The sequence below is a fragment of the Euprymna scolopes genome, chromosome 31 (assembly GCF_053919585.1).
Source record: "Euprymna scolopes isolate OS-2025 chromosome 31, ASM5391958v1, whole genome shotgun sequence".
In the NCBI taxonomy this organism is placed as follows: domain Eukaryota; kingdom Metazoa; phylum Mollusca; class Cephalopoda; order Sepiida; family Sepiolidae; genus Euprymna; species Euprymna scolopes.
Genome location: NC_136512.1, coordinates 66408601 through 66426466, shown reverse-complemented (window position 1 = coordinate 66426466; position 17866 = coordinate 66408601). Strand labels below are relative to the sequence as shown.

The following is a 17866-nucleotide window of genomic DNA, read 5'->3' as shown; positions in this document are numbered from 1 at the left end:
AATTTCTATGCTAGATACAACTATAATACAATTTCTATGCTAGATACAACCATAATACAATTTCTATGCTAGATACAACTATAATACAATTTCTATGCTAGATACAACTATAATACAAGTTCTATGCTAGATACAACTATAATACAATTTCTATGCTAGATACAACTATAATACAATTTCTATGCTAGATACAACTATAATACAATTTCTATGCTAGATACAACTATAATACAAGTTCTATGCTAGATACAACTATAATACAATTTCTATGCTAGATACAACTATAATACAATTTCTATGCTAGATACAACTATAATACAATTTCTATGCTAGATACAACTATAATACAATTTCTATGCTAGATACAACTATAATACAAGTTCTATGCTAGATACAACTATAATACAAGTTCTATGCTAGATACAACTATAATACAATTTCTATGCTAGATACAACTATAATACAATTTCTATGCTAGATACAACTATAATACAATTTCTATGCTAGATACAACTATAATACAATTTCTATGCTAGATACAACTATAATACAATTTCTATGCTAGATACAACTATAATACAATTTCTATGCTAGATACAACTATAATACAATTTCTATGCTAGATACAACTATAATACAATTTCTATGCTAGATACAACTATAATACAATTTCTATGCTAGATACAACTATAATACAATTTCTATGCTAGATACAACTATAATACAATTTCTATGCTAGATACAACTATAATACAATTTCTATGCTAGATACAACTATAATACAATTTCTATGCTAGATACAACTATAATACAATTTCTATGCTAGATACAACTATAATACAATTTCTATGCTAGATACAACTATAATACAATTTCTATGCTAGATACAACTATAATACAATTTCTATGCTAGATACAACTATAATACAATTTCTATGCTAGATACAACTATAATACAATTTCTATGCTAGATGCAACTATAATACAATTTCTATGCTAGATGCAACTATAATACAATTTCTATGCTAGATGCAACTATAATACAATTTCTATGCTAGATACAACTATAATACAATTTCTATGCTAGATACAACTATAATACAATTTCTATGCTAGATACAACTATAATACAATTTCTATGCTAGATACAACTATAATACAATTTCTATGCTAGATACAACTATAATACAATTTCTATGCTAGATACAACTATAATACAATTTCTATGCTAGATACAACTATAATACAATTTCTATGCTAGATACAACTATAATACAATTTCTATGCTAGATACAACTATAATACAATTTCTATGCTAGATACAACTATAATACAATTTCTATGCTAGATACAACTATAATACAATTTCTATGCTAGATACAACTATAATACAATTTCTATGCTAGATACAACTATAATACAATTTCTATGCTAGATACAACTATAATACAATTTCTATGCTAGATACAACTATAATACAATTTCTATGCTAGATACAACTATAATACAATTTCTATGCTAGATACAACTATAATACAATTTCTATGCTAGATACAACTATAATACAATTTCTATGCTAGATACAACTATAATACAATTTCTATGCTAGATACAACTATAATACAATTTCTATGTTAGATACAACTATAATATAATTTCTATGTTAGATACAACTATAATATAATTTCTATGTTAGATACAAGCAAACTTCAACAGTCAAATACACAGTTAATCAAGTTAAATTGTTCAAACAACCAGAGAAACAAGCAAAAAATTTCAACTTTCTTATCTCTTAACATTGCATGATCAGGCAACAGATGTGTGGAGAGAAAAAAGAAAATTTAATTCCTTCCAGAGATTTTTCAGAAAAATATTAATAGCCATTAACATTTGTATTATGAAAGCTTTCAATAAAATGTAATAAAAACTACATATTTCAATTACCTGTCCTTTTCTGTTGACTCCAATGATGCCATTGGTTGGTTCATGGGGTGCTGTAACAAAAATAGTATCACCGCTAATCCTGTTCATATAGATACAGGTAGCGGTCTCAATGTCATACAAGTGGATGTATCCATACTTGGTGATTAGGAAAATTACATTGTGCTTGTTGCTGGTCTGAAAAATATAAAGATATTAAATTAGCATTTTTCACAAGATCATGAGTTATTGGTATAAAACAAACATACAATTTTACTTCAAAAAATAAAAAATCTTAAATTACAGTGCAAAAAGCATAAATCTTTCTAATATAAGAATTCCAAGGCAGATCTAAGAAATATTTCACCAATAATAATGTGTGTGTATGTATATATATATATATATATATATATATATATATATATATATATATATATATATATAATCCCGGTCTAACTTTTTTTTTTTTTTTTTAAACCATACAACATGTAAAAGCATGTGATACTCTGTCCTCATCAGCTCCCAACCAGTTTTGGTAGCTCAAGGCAGTACTGCCACTCCTGATGCTACCAAGCAACTTTTGCCACCGGGCAGGGTATTAAAAAAAGCTCAGATCAATAATGAGAAATTATAACGTCTGTTCCTGCTGAAGTCTTTTCACTCTCGACCAAATCCAGCTTGATGCATATTGTGCTGCGTTCTTAAGACGATCAAAGGCAACTTTCAGATTGCGGCCCAGGATTCCTGTTTTTGAAAGAAACGAAATGACATTGTCCTAGAATCCACGACAACCAACCTCATCAGGAATCATATAACATCTCCAACCTTTTTCCACGCAGTCGGCACAGTGTCTTAGTTTTTCTTCCATTCGTGTGCCTCCTCCTGCTTTTCTTCTTAAGGGATTGTCAATTCTATGAGGAGGACACTTTTCTTTGAATCAGACCATGCTACAATGTCTGGCCACTTTTGTTTGGATAATGTGGACTGGAAATTGTATGTCTTGAGATCCACAGAAACTTTCCAGTCATTGGCTCCACTCAGCAGCTTGATATTAGAAATGTTTTCCTTCCTCACATTCACCTTCTTTGTGAAACTGAATTATGGGTTTCTTGACTGTAACAGGTTGCTGGTTCACATTGTGTTTTCAACAATTCCATCATTATTTTAACCACCTTGTTATGTTGCCATGTGTACATCTGAACTGACTGTGGGTATGTAGGTAGCACAAGGTACACTGATCATGTTTACACAAGAACATGTCTGAACCAGTAAATTCCCACAATTTTAGATTGGTCGCATTTGATAGATCATATGCAGAACAAAGAAATGATATTGCCAATAGTTCCATTGCAATGAAGATTTCCTCGATAATTTAATTGGTTTGATGGCATTCCAATTTATCCATGCACATTATTTGGCCCGAGTGATAGCAATGGCTGTTCTTTGCTCTTCCTCAAACAATGTCTCCTTTCCCTTTTGGACCCTCTTTGGAGAATACCTTGCTGCTTGTACTGCCCAGTCCAGCTTTATTGGTTTGAGTGATGCCTATTATGTCCTTTATTCGTAGGCTACATTCCGCCTCCTGCGTGGTTTTAATGGCCGACCATTTTGTCCCTTATTTTATTTCTGGATATGCCTTTTTAATAATGCTATTAGCAGAGTCGCTCATTATCATATGGAATCTCACTTTGTCAATTTTAAACTCTTTCACGAGTGAAAATATTGGGAGATGTAGGTTTCCAGAATTGGCATGTAAACTTATTTTTGAAAAACAAGGAGGAACTCCAAGTCACTTACACAACAGAAGACAGTTATGAAATAGTAGAAATTTATCATTAGTTAAGAACACTTGCATTCTCAAATGCTACTCCCTCCTCTCTTCAAATGCTGAATAAAATGATGAGCTACAATTTTCTATAATTAGTTTTTTTTTTATTTTCTTAAAAGGTTAATGTGTCTAGAAAAGAAGCATATGTGGATAATTTATTATAAAATTTCAAGCATGTGAATTTTTTCCCCTAAAAAGAAAAAAAAACAAAAAAAACAAAAAAAAAAACTACATAATGAAAAATGGCAACTTTGTTTACCTTTAATTTCAATATCACACCAGCAGATTTCCTGTAAGCAATTATCTAGCATTTGTTTATGTCTGGGAGGAGCATTTTGTAATTTTCAAATATCAAAAGAATTTAAAGTTTTATTTCAAATAAAAACAAACCTGCATGGCAACAGGAAAGTCATTTTGTGCTTCTGGAGGAAAAAAGACATCAACAGCTTTTTTGGTGAAAGGAGTGTTGCCCTGAGGTGGTTGGCCCACTTCAATAATATGTAACTAAAATAGAAAATACAAATAGTTTAGATATAATTTATTAATGTGTATATGGATGCTGTTATAAACTCATTTACAACAGCATCCATATGCATAAAGTTGAACACATATCCAATGTAAAAATGTTCTCCAAATATCATACAAAGCTTCCATCAGACCACACTGATACGATTAAAAATATAACCCTACATAAAAATTAAATATATATATATTGTATTAATAAAAGAGGAATCTGCATAGCACCATTTATATATCTTAATTTGCTTAAGTTTATGTCTATCCGTTACACCTCTGCATTGTATTGCCTTCTAGAAATTATTGTAAGAAAACAAAACAAAAAAAAAAACCCAAAAAACCTGTATACTTTGATTAACAATCATTTCTTAATACTGAAAATTTCATTAAGAGTTAATGATTTCAATCAGAGGTATTAATTTAAAAACAAAAAAACAGTTACAAGTCGGCAAGTGTTGGTCACCTTTTAGAAATAGAAGAGACAGGATTTCATTTGGTTTTGATGAAAATTGGTTTTCCTTTTTTGTTGCAGACTATCTACTAGTTGGCCAGTTGTGTACAAATCCCAACAGTTCAACAGTTATGGTCTTTGGTGTGCTTTCAAGTGAGGGCCACATCATGCCACCTCACATCTTCAAAGTCGGCTTGAAAGTCAACACCAAAGTGTATCTGGATATACTGAAAAGTGTGGTGATCTCCTAGTGCAATCAGGTGGCTGCTTGCAGACCCTGTGTGTGGCAGCAGAACTCTGCACTAGCTCACAAGTCCAAAGAGACCCAGGCTTGGCTTCAGAAGGAGTACTACGACTTAGTACCTTCTTTCACTACCCTCTTGACCTGAACCGGTTGGACTATTTCGTTTAGTCATATGTTGAGAACATAGGCATGACCTCCCACAACACTTAAGCCATCCTGATTTCCATCATCCGCCAAGCTCCCACCGGAACTTGTGGAAAAGGCATACTCCCAGTTCCGGACTCATATCAAGATGGTGATTGAGGCTGATTTTTTTTTTTTTTTTTTTTTTTTTAAATCATCGTATTTAGTTAAACATCCATTTTACATGCGGATGTTTATTGGGCGACTTTTAGAAATTCATTTCCAAACTAATCTATCTCTGGCCAGGTTTTTATCCCTCTTTTTCTTGAGTTTATTCTTACTATTTCCTATCTCTTCCAAGGTCTTCCCCGGCCATCTGACCTTGTTATCTCAATTCCCTAACTGTACCGACATGCAAAAATTGAAATATATAAAAAAAGCATCTCGCTGTACAACCCTCACTTAGGATACCTCTATAAATCTGGACCCTAATTCATAGCAGCCTCTTGCATCTTGGTGGCAATTGGCATTGTTTATGAGATTTCAACTCTTATCAGCTTCAGAGTGACATGATTCCATTTCCATTTGATGAAAACTGTTTTTGTTTTTGTTGCAGACCATCTACTAGTTGTGCACAAATCTTAAGAGCAATAGGAATCTATCATGTCTGAAAGTCACACGTTCAACAAGATCAGAGATGCGCCGCTGTACCAACTTATGCTCTCTACTGATCAAAGTTATGACAACAGAACCATTGCCAGCATCTTCAAAATGCATCGCTGGATTGCCACGAACAACAGGGACATGACCAGGGTGATGAAAAAGTTTTCGGCCACAGTTATGGTTTTTGGTATGCTTTCAAGTAAGGGTCACATCATGCCACCTCATATCTTTGAAGTCTGCTTGAAAGTCAACAAAGTGTACCTGGATATGCTGAACAGTGTGGTGATCTCCCAGTGCAATCTGGTGGCCGCTGGCAGACTTTGGGTGTGGCAGCAGGACTCTGCATCGGCATACAAGTCCAAAGAGACCCAGGCTTGGCTTCAGAAGGAGTGCTACGACTTTGTACTACTCCGTTTGGTCATGCGTCAAAAACATCAACATAACCTCCCACAACACTAAAACCAGTCTAATTGATGCCATCCGTCGAGCTCACACCAACTCTTGTGGAAAAGGCATGCTCCCAGTTCAGACGTGGTGATTGAAGCTGAAGGTGACTACATTGTATAGATGTCAGCTCTACTACATAATCAAGTTACCTGAATTGATTTTTTCAATAAAAGTTTTTAAATAAGGCTAATGTTTTTTTTAGAACGATAAATTTTGTTCCACTCTGTAAATATTTCAAAATGCAGATAAGTTAACCAAACCATTTTTATTATTTTTTTTTTTTTTAAACCACCTTGGATAATTCAGACAAAAAAAAAAAAGAGCAGCATACCTTTCCACCTTGCGCTCCTCTAACAGCAAAACAAAACAACGTAGAGGGAGCTTGGTTTCCATCCATCTTGAATTGGGCAAAAGCTGCAGCATGACCCTCAATAGGTTGACTCACTTTCCGTTCCATAGAATAAAGCTGCATCGCTCCAACTACACGGTTTTGCTAAAAGGAGGAAAGAAAAATAAATGTAGATAATTCCAGTTGGTGAGGACAAAAACACTTGAAGGCAACAAAATCTTATTTTTAAATGTAAATGATATTCAAAAATAATAAGTCAGGTTTTCAAAATGTAAGCATTACATACGATTTGTATACAATTCTTCATAATTGTTCATTTATTAAAATAGGTTTAATACGTTAAACTTTTTTATCTATTACTATTCAATTGAAGAATTTAAACTATCAGCTTTCATTAATTAGTAGCAATTATTTATTTCCATTAAGTATTAATTAACTATAAAAGTTAAAAAAAACAAAACAAAAAGACATTTACTTGGTTTGTTTATAAATATACATTTAAAATGCTTTTAAGTTCCAAGTTTTTATAATTTTATTTATATTATTTCACAACAAAAACACCACAGAAAAGCCCGAAAATTTTTTTTAATAAAAATGAAAATTTTAATTACAATCTAAGAAGAATAAACTTGAATTATAAGAAAGATTAGTGTTAGTAAAGCTACATTTGTATATTTTATATAGATTTGTTTATAGTCTTTAGAAATTTCCAAGCCAAATCAGAATGTGACAAAATACCTTAAGTGATTAATATGAAGAAATTTGTCTTGTTAATAACAGCATTGTTTCTTTTTAAGTAAACAACATTTCACCGTTCAAAGACTTCAAAAGTAATTAGTAACAATATCTCTTGAAAATGCACGTTTTGCATTATACTCTTATTGTTCATATTTTCAAGTTTTGAAAAATCAATATAAAGCCTTGAAATCTCTTAAAAGTGCCACAGTTGATATTCCCAAACTTGAACAAATTTATTAAATTAAAAATTTGTACAACTTTACATTTATTTTTTAAATTACATAACTTTTAAAAAATAAAAAGTTTTTTTTCAGTTTTTTCATTATGTTTGTGTATAGTTGATTGGTTGATTTTATTTTACAGCATATCAACCATTTTCAGGTTATTAAAGCCAAATCCAGTAGTTTTAGGAAAAAAAAAAAATTGCATAAATTTCTTTATATCTTCAGATATTTATTCATAGTATTTGGTTTCATCTTGTAGAGGAAATTAGTTTTTGACTTTATAGAACATGGTTGAAAAACTATATTACCACTCCAAGCCAAAGTGAACCTGGGAGCAATGGTAACTAAGGGGAAAGTCCATATTTTCCACAGCCTCCAAATGGTGTTTCACCACTGAAGATCTTTATGATCGTATCCAGAACCTGTTGTGTATGGGCTACTAATTACTTCAGAAGTTTTCTTTGAAAAGTCAGATGTCAGTCTATTTGAAAAGCTACAATGGTGGTATTAAAAAGACGAGTTGAGATTAATGAATGCAAGATTTCACAGCTTTAGCTCCACTCCATCACCTTTTTGCCCACCCTTGCACATACCAGATGAGATGTACAAATTTATCAACAGCAAGTTAACGCAAGCAACAAAAATATTACAGAGTTACTCAAAGTGATCACAAACTAAAAACAATGGTGATAGTACAGATCTAACAGATTAACGAGGACAATAGCACAAATTAATTTTATACTGACAACACTTAAAAAAAAGATTACTCTATCTAAACATCAAGTGAAATAACATCAAACAATCCGATTACAAAAAAAAAAAAATGTCCAAATAAGGAGTCCATTTGATTATTATTATGGAATAATAGTTGAATTGGGGAACGGTTCAGAATAACTTTTTTTTGTATTAAGATAATAAAGAATTGGAAATTGTTGATTATCACATTAAAAGAAGTTTTTTAATCCTTTCATTCACTAATGGGTTGCGGGTTAGGGGTCATGTATCCCTTCATTACAAAAGGGAAACTTACTTTATAGTCAGTGTAATCAAAATTACCCACTTAAAATGTTGAACATGTTTTCTGCTACTTTTACAAAATTAAGAATCCTGTTTCTCAATCTTTTTAAATGAGGATTGATTATTCAGGCTACCGTTCTTATTTTGAGTGTTCTTTTCACAATGTTTTGGTCAATGTAACCTCTTGCTTTCATCAGACGCGTCTTGTTGAATTCTGGAATCTTTCTGTTGGACTAGAATTTATAATAGAACCCTTTATTTTAATCCATGAAGGTAGCATGCTCTCGTTCTAACAGCCACGTCTTAATTTGCAATTGTATTTTGAATATCGCATGCTCTAAAGATTGAACCATCAAAAGATTAACTTACAGAATTTTACAAAGCACTTTTATCCACTATGCTATGGAAGTCAAACTGACTATACATACTGTGTTTTACTTTTTTTCTTTGTTTCTTATAATCTTTCTCTAAATGTGATAGAAAATAAGGAGGGGAGGTTTAAAAAAAAAAAAAAATGGTAATAGCCTGTATTTTGAAATGCTGTCCATAAACCTAAATTCCATATGAAGTTGTTGCATTGCTTTTTATGAAATATTAAAAAGATTCAAAATTTTTTTAGCATTTTGTTTTACAATATGATTTTTTTCTTTAACAAATTTTTGACGGCAAAAAAAAAAAAAAATAAATAAAAAAAAAAAAAAATAAAATAAATAAAATAAAAACACTGATTAAAATGTGAGCACACGCAACAATACTTGTGCTAACATGCACAGTCAAATTCAGATCACAGGTAGAGTTATAATTGCACTGGTAAATTGGATTTTTGTTGAAATACAGGAATTAAAATTTTCTTTTTTTTAAAAGATTAAAATTAGAGAAATCTTACTATAAAGTATATAAATAATCACAGTTAGTGCATTTATTCATTTTCACAATTGAATATATATTATTAGCTGTACCTGCCCGGCATTGCCGAGAATTTTTGCTTTCATTGGCTTTCATGCAGAGCCCCCCCCCCTTCTCGTGTAAGAAAATATTGCTGCTTTAGAAATAAAAATTCACCAAGGAAATGTTATTTAGAATTACAAATCATTGCCTCAAAAAATGTTAAAATTTAAATTCCATAAATACTTAAAAAATACTTTAAAAATAAAATTTCAAAACTATTACATCTTTTTTAAATCAGAAAATCTATTTTATTAAAAAGATTTAAATCTTATTCTTAGTTAAACACTTGTTCGTCTATGCACAACATAACAAAAAGATAACATTATACACTAAAAATAGATGGAAACACCAGTAGTATACTTTATTACATTATTAATGAAGTAACAGATGACACCATCAACATCCATTAAAACAGACCATAAGAACCTATGGCCCTCTTGATCATGGTCAATCTATATGGATAGTTTATGTGTATACATATCTTACAAGCATTCACAGTGTCTGACCAGAAATGTCACTTCATATAAACTCGCTTTTTTAGTGAACTCTGGAGGGCATTCGACCAAGTTCCAGATGCGTATCTACACCAGTTCTGGGGGTTGTTACACTAAATATTTTATAAAACGTTTTCAGAAATCTGAAGTATTGCTTGAACACATAAGGAAAACTAAGATTGTTAATCAGGCTCCTCTCACTTGCAAACAGATCAAAGGTGTAAATCAGAAAACAATTCCAATAGTAGATGGCAAAACCTGAATTATATGAAATCTTTTACATATTTGGGAAATAGTATGAACTTTCATGCAATCACATGAAAATTATCATACAGCCAAAGCATCTAAAGCTTTTGTCAAACTGTCATCGCCTTTGATCAGAAACGTGTGAAACTAAATACGAAAATCCAGGTCTATAAACCTGATGTTCTCCATCCTTTTGTATAGACTACATCACTCGCAGATTAATCAACTTGACATCTTCACAAACGTTGCCATCATACACTTGAAGATAAAAGTACCAAATGCTCATCTTTTTGCAAACTATAAGATTAGACGCACTGAAATGTTCCTTATGCAGTCCCAAACAAAGCTGAGCTGGTCATGTACCAAAAATTCTTATGTATATCTAACTAAAAGATGGGAAAAGCAATACTGACTTTGAGACAGAGACAAACTGAATTACAATCTTTCAGCAATTAAAATCCCTGTTGGAATCTTTGAGGATCGGCACAAGACGAGAACAAATAGAGAATCATAATTTGGAATGGAATAAAGAAATTTCTTACTCTGTGGTTTTGTCTGCAGATCACTCACTGGACTAGTATTTTATAATTGCCATAAGCATTTGAACCAATTTTTAGACACTCAAATGTTAAAATCTACAAGAGAGCCCATCATACATAATGAACCTCTAGACCTAGAGAATCTATTTTTTAATACACAAGTTTTAAATTAAGATTTAAAACTTAATTTCACAGCAAAATTTATTAATTCGTTTAAAATTCTAATTGCTTGGAATGAAAATAATCTTTAAAGGAAAACAAATGTTTCATATTTAAAATACACCTAGAAACAATCTTTCATAGGAATTACTGTATTTTTGATAAAATTTTTAATGTGATGAAAATTCAACTAAAAAGGGCACATGAGTAAAACGTGTTTTGGATTTCTTCTTTCCTAAGGAGAGAAAAGATAAACTTTGATCTTGATACCAGGGCTGGATTAAAAAAAGGATATATATTGAAATATTTCTTTTTAATGTAAAAATTCAAGTCTTTATTCCAATACTTGCTGGGTCGTAAAATATATTTTACTTCATGCAGATTTTGTATTTATTATTACAGAGCAAATTCTCTATTAAATATTATATTGTACCTAATATATAGTGATTTCAAAAGTTAAAAAAGGACTTGGGTGTTATCAATCAAGCTAGAATCAAAAGCAAAACATTTAATGCTTCAGCTAAGTCTCCTACCGATATATTGAGAGATAAGAAAGATTTAATATTAAACGACTTTAAGAAATGTGCAGAAAGTAAAATATGACGGCAAGCTGAAATGAACATTTTGCCTTTTAATTTGCTGATATATGTCTGTGCACGTTTTTTATTCATCCAAACAAAGATTTTATTCATTATAACCCATCCTTAATGTATGATTAGTATTTCCTGTTAATTTCAGTGTTATGTGACCAGTAGTTTAAAAGTTAATCGGTTGAATATTTACAGACAGTTATACATGTTTTATTTATATAGATTTTTCACTTTCTGAAATAAACTGAATCTTCTTTCTCTTAAAATATACATTAAGTCAAAATTTATTCAAATTTTGGTACTAATTTCTGTTGGGGAATATTTTTTCTACAGTGTTTCTTTACAGAAGTAAAATGAAACAATAGATTATTTTACTCATAACTATTCAATCAAATTTTAATTTAAAGAAAATTGCTCGTATTTACTTCACTACTATCTCTCACTCTCTTTAACAGACCAACAAAGCATGAATTATACTTTGAGAAATACTTAAATGAATGATAATAAAATGTTAAATTAAAAATTATACGTCCCGGGGCTAACAGAGATGGCAGCACTAATTAAAAATTTCTTTTTTTTTTTTTTTTCATAAAGTACTAGCCTTGAAATGGTAAGTGTCAAAATATGTGCCCAATCAAAATTAGTTATTTAAGTGAAACTACTTTTTCAGATTTTCCAAATAAACAAGTTCAAAGTTTCAGAAAAGCAATTCATTTGTTTTTTACCCACTCTTATCAAAAGATGAAAAATAGCTAACTTGTTTAAAAAGAAACTAAAATGTATTCTTGTAGATTTCATAAGTATTTTTAAATAGAATTTTAAAATTTTCACTTTATTTTCTGCAATTGCATTTTTGATTTTAAAATGATTAATTATAAATAAAAATATGCACAAATACAGAAACTGCTCAACTTTAAATAGAGGGATTATAAGTATGAAGTATGAATAGAGATGGAAGGAGTGAAAAGGGAAATAATTTTATCAATGATAGAAAGAGGCAAAATGAAATATGCTGAAAAATTGATAAAATCAGGTAATTATTCTATATTTGTAAAATTATATTTACAATTTAATACTCAAAATAAATTAATAAATGCCTTGCCTACATAACTGAGAAAATTTGAAACCAATAAAAATAATTATTTTTCATCAGAATTGATGGTATATCAACACATTGTAATCACTTATTGCTAATTTCAGTGATTTTCATAAAAATGAAAGTGCTTGTTCAGAACTTCCCCTATATTAAACAAAAATAAAGAAAAATCTGTAGGATGTATATACTTGTCATAGAAAGAAAATACTGTACACAAGAAAAAGAATAATCAAGTATTAACACCATCTTTAAAGAAAACATGGCTGAAAACAAGGGAGAGAACTAAATAATTCAAATGCAAGATTTTAGAAAGCCATTCTTAACATGGGGAACATTGGAAAAATTCACTTAAAAATAAAACTACTTTATCAATTTAAGAAATTTTTGGAATACATTTTCTTTCCATCGCTTATATGTACATCATATAGACTTAAAGTTTTTTTAATATAGAGGGAATTCTGAACAAGTACAAAAATGTCTTCATGATTTTAAATACTAAAATCATGGTTATTCATGATGTAAAATTCACATACATTAGTTTTTAAAATCATTTTCTAAGACACGTTCACATATTTTTAATATATACATATATATGGCACTTCTGCATTTACCGAACCACAGTTTTCACAAAGTTTCAAGTAAGCTTGACTGCCGTCGTGAATAATGGGGTGCAGTCGATCGTGAAACCGCTACGAGAAAACTATAATAAATAGGAAAAACATGGAAATACACTAAAATCACAAATATGTATAACCCAAACCTAACCTGGTTTGAATTTAATTGAAATTAATTCTTTTATTTCTTAGAATTTATTAAAAGAATTGCATTCATAGATTTGTATTAGCTAAAAATAGACCGCGCGTTCATAAAAAATTAAGTGACACTCAGTCAATCTTTTCCGGTTATTTCTGTCAGCTGCCGAGTGATCCCAAGCCAATTTTATTTAAACCATGGGTTGGTAAATGCAGAAGCACCACATTATATATATATATTGAACACTATTATACATTAAGCCTTTAATTTCACAAAGATTTAAAGAAAAATAATATATATTTTTCTTTTAAATTTTTGTGAAATTAAAGGCTTAATGTATAATAGTGTTCAAGTTCTTCTTTAATTTTTATTGTTGGATTTCATGGAAGCATATCAACTCAAGATGAAGTCACTTAATTCTGGAACCACGCACACTGTGTATAAAAAAATGGTATATAGATATATTCGTTTCATTATTTGAACTAATTATATAAAGTTCTTACTGGTAAGAGCACAAAAAAAAAATACATTTTAGAAAATCTTTCTTTTATAGGTTGAAGTAATTATTAGCAAATTATTAAAATATCTTACTTTAGATTATTCCTTACCACACACCTGTAAAAATACCCCCCCCCATCACTTCCCTTTTTAAAGAACAGAATATTTGATCATGGCCTATGATTTTCATCCATTTTCAATACAGATGAAGATCAGGTTAGAAAAAGACATCCTGTGTTCCTACATGTTACACAATAATATATTACATATACATATGACAAGGAACACGCTGGGATACAACATATACATATACACATTTTTGTTGAGACGTCCGGTTTAAAATTGATAAATAAGCTTAATAGAGAGGCAAAATAAAAAAAAAATATGGCATCTTTAAATCCTGGCCAGAACTCTATAAGTTGACTAAAGATAATTGACCAACAAGCTTGTGAATACAACAAATTTCTGTTCAGTTTACAACCCCTCTCTCTTTCTCTCTCTCTCTCTATATATATATATATATACACACACACACACACACACAGTAATAGACAAAATGTTGATCATGTTTAAAGATACACTTAAAATAAACACTTTTTAAGGATATTTTGTATTATATGAATATTTGTAATTTCAAATTATAAAGTCATTTTGCTCTTATATTAAAATCAATTCTAAAATTTTAATTTAATTAATAAGAAATAAATTACTCTGGTAATATATTTGTATTAGTTAATTAAAAAAAAAAAACAATCAGAAATATCCCATCAATCTGGAGAAAAACAAGTTTTATATTAACTTTGAAATGAATTGAAATTGTGTACAGTCGAGTCATACTCCTCTCCCTCCCTGTAAACCAATGCAATTATCAACGTCGTGCTTGCATGCTACATAACACAAAACGGTGGGGAATTATACATAAGACATCAAAAACAAGCATATACTATTTAGAAAGAATACTTTGGCTTTTATAAATATAAAGTTTTGGCCTTCATACTAAAAGATATTCTATAAAATATTTTATTTTCTAGAGATAACTTACAAAAAGTTCAAGAATAGAGAGATACAGTGGATCTTTTATAGAACAGTGGTTCCACAAAGACATTGTTTATCTTAGGTTTAGGAGCACAAATGAAACGATACTTACTGGAAAAATTAATTATAACAAAAATTATTTTTGAATCAACATTTTAAAGACTTAAAAAACATTTGATTTAATGCGGAAAATCAAGCCAAAGATTGTTCCATTTGTACTCCTAAACAAATGATGAGCAACATTTTTGGAGGGAGCCACTAATCTAGAAAACAGTTACCATTCAAAAAAATAAATAAAAAAGGAAAGAAAACAAAAGTAAAACAAAACAAAATGTAAAAACAAAAAATAAAAAGGATACATACATACATAAAAACAAAAGATTTGAGATATTACAAGCTAGAGACTTTAAAGATTTTATTTGTTGACTACACATTATCAAAAAAAGAAAAAAAATTTTTTTTTTTAAATTCCATAATTTTTTCTTTATACGCATAATTCCACAAAATAATTCTAAAAATATATTGCTTTAATTTTTGTCAAGTTATAAAGATTTTATCATGCCAAAAATCACAACTAATTTTTTTTAGCTTTGGTTGATTACAAAAATAAAAAAAAAAAAAAAAAAAAATTTTTTTTTTTTTTTTCTAAACTTAACGAGTATATTAATTTTATCATAGCGAGAAGAGAAAGAGTAGCTTTTATATATTTTTTATATATAAAATATACAAGTTCACTTCCTAAAATAAATGTTGAACCTTATTGATGATTCTTTTGGGGGAGGGGTATAATTTTTGGCAGAATATATCAATATCAAGTAATTCTCTATAGGTCAACAGCAAAAATATATTTCAAAACGGTTCAAACAGATAAATACTTAATTTTAAATTTATTAAATTATAAAGAATATTTGAAATTCGATATATCAACCAAGGCTAAAACGATTTCATTGGGATTTAACCCAATTCAAATGGGAATTTATAATAAGGACAAAAAGGGTTTCACAGGCAGCAGACTTATGAAGCAGTTTTAATCAGGAAAAGCAATTGGGGATTTTTGTTTATAGTTTTGATAACAATTTTCAACATAACCTGGTATAATATTTAAATCAACTTATTTAAGTTTTGATACGTAGAGTAGAAAAATAAAAAAATTCAGTCATACAAGATGTGAAATTGATACATCAATTTTATATAGGGACGGACAATGAAAGTGATAGTAATTTTTCTTTTCTAAATCCCAAAAAACTGAATAGCCCTCTGGATTAAAAAAAAATATATACCCATCAGACAATTATTGAATCTTGTTAAAATTTCCAATATTTATCAATAAATGGATATTAAAATTTTTTTTTATTTTAATTTTTTTTATTTTAATTATTTTAGGTCAATTAAATTACTTTACCTCCTACTTTTTCATTTCAAGGATAAAATTTGTGTCAAAACTCTGTAACAACCTTTACAGAGATAACATGCTAAATATATGAATGAAGAAAAAATGATTTAAAGTAACTTTCAGTAAAAAAAAATGCTACAAAAAAAACAAAACAAAAAAAAACCTTGAAACTTTCATTTGAGAGGTTTACATATTAGCTGCTCATAAAAGAATTAATTTTTCATTCACAACCCCAGAATGTTATCTCATTGTATAGGTGGTCAGAGAGTTTCGAATATGAGCACAAGATATATTTCATATTTGAAATGTGAGGGTGAGGTAGTTCAAGTAATTTAATTAACAAATAAAATAATGTTTATTAATAAATATTGAAATTTCATTACAATAGAACAATTCTGATATTTGGTGAATTTTTTTTAAGTCAGACATTCATTTTTTGAATAAAAAATTAAATTGCTTCCATTGCCTGCATCCCTAAGTTTCTATAACTTGGAAAGTAATTTTTATTCGAGTTTATTATATGCATTTGGATATGATAGCAATGCCAAAGTCAATGCTAGGACAGGTAAGGTTAAAAAAAGGTAGGTAGGTATCCTTTGAAAAGAAAGGAAGGGCTTGGAGGGCTCCCCCTCCAATCTCCTCATATTTACCTGAGTGGGTGGTGTCGCAGCAGAGATTTCAGCATTGACCTACAATCAAACAATAGAACTCCGATTTCTTATTACCTTTTTTAAGCGGATATATTATCAGCTCCCTCAAACTTAATCCAGGATTGAAACATCTTCTAAAAGATGACCAATATTTTGCACCTTATTATACAGAGTTTCGAATATCACTGACATTTTCATAGTGTAGACTTTTTACTAAAATTGCAGAATTAGGTTTCTATTTGTTGTTCTATTTGCATTAATGACGCCATTGTTTTATTAGGTTTTATGAAGAATATGTCACTAATGTTTGACAAGAATAAATTTAAAGTAATTTAGTTTTGAAACTGTATTTTAATTATATAAAATTAGTTTAAAGTTTAAGATTACAAAACATGCTTTTCGGTTTTTATTTTACTGACAAGATTTTAAAAAGACTTTCAATACAGTAATTTGTCTCCATTTCAGAAATAAAAGAAAAATAGAAAAATTTGAATTATTAAAAGTCAAAATGAGGTAAAACTCCATATGAAAATCTTATTAGCCAATGAAATTATTTGTATTTTAGTATAATTATCTGAAGTTAAAGGAAACTGAATTTAACATGGATTCTATGTATTAAACATGCATTGCAAATATTTTAAGTGTATTCACAGCTATGTATATGTGTGTGTACAGCAAAATTGTGTGTGTATAGGCATCAGTTGATCGGACAAAACCAATGAAAAGTTTGAGCATATATTTTGTTGATAGTTTTTGCTTTTGAAATATTTAATTTCCATAAAATTTGAATCATAGATATTAAGAGTGCAAAAAAATCAAATGCACAAAATGTAAATACCATGAGGATGCATAAAGCCTTATTGACATGGATAACGACTAAAACATCTGATTTACAGGATTTTTTTTTAACCCAAAGTTTTACCCATTTTTTTGTTTTACTTTTAT

At 29.4% G+C, this 17866-nt stretch overlaps 1 protein-coding gene across 4 annotated transcripts in view; it reads right to left on the bottom strand.

The window, feature by feature from the left end:
* Positions 1–17866, bottom strand: part of LOC145255778 (clathrin heavy chain 1) — a 148082-nt gene that overhangs the window by 51893 nt on the left and 78323 nt on the right. For 2 of the 4 annotated variants that reach the window (XM_080114442.1, XM_080114441.1), the window contains 4 exons: positions 16922–16960; positions 6524–6685; positions 4139–4252; positions 1945–2118 (listed from right to left, as the gene is read on the bottom strand). In XM_080114442.1, coding sequence (XP_079970568.1) covers positions 1945–2118; positions 4139–4252; positions 6524–6685; positions 16922–16960 — 489 coding nt within the window. The remainder of the gene's footprint in view (positions 1–1944; positions 2119–4138; positions 4253–6523; positions 6686–16921; positions 16961–17866) is intronic. The other 2 variants (XM_080114446.1, XM_080114443.1) reach the window with 1 other exon arrangement.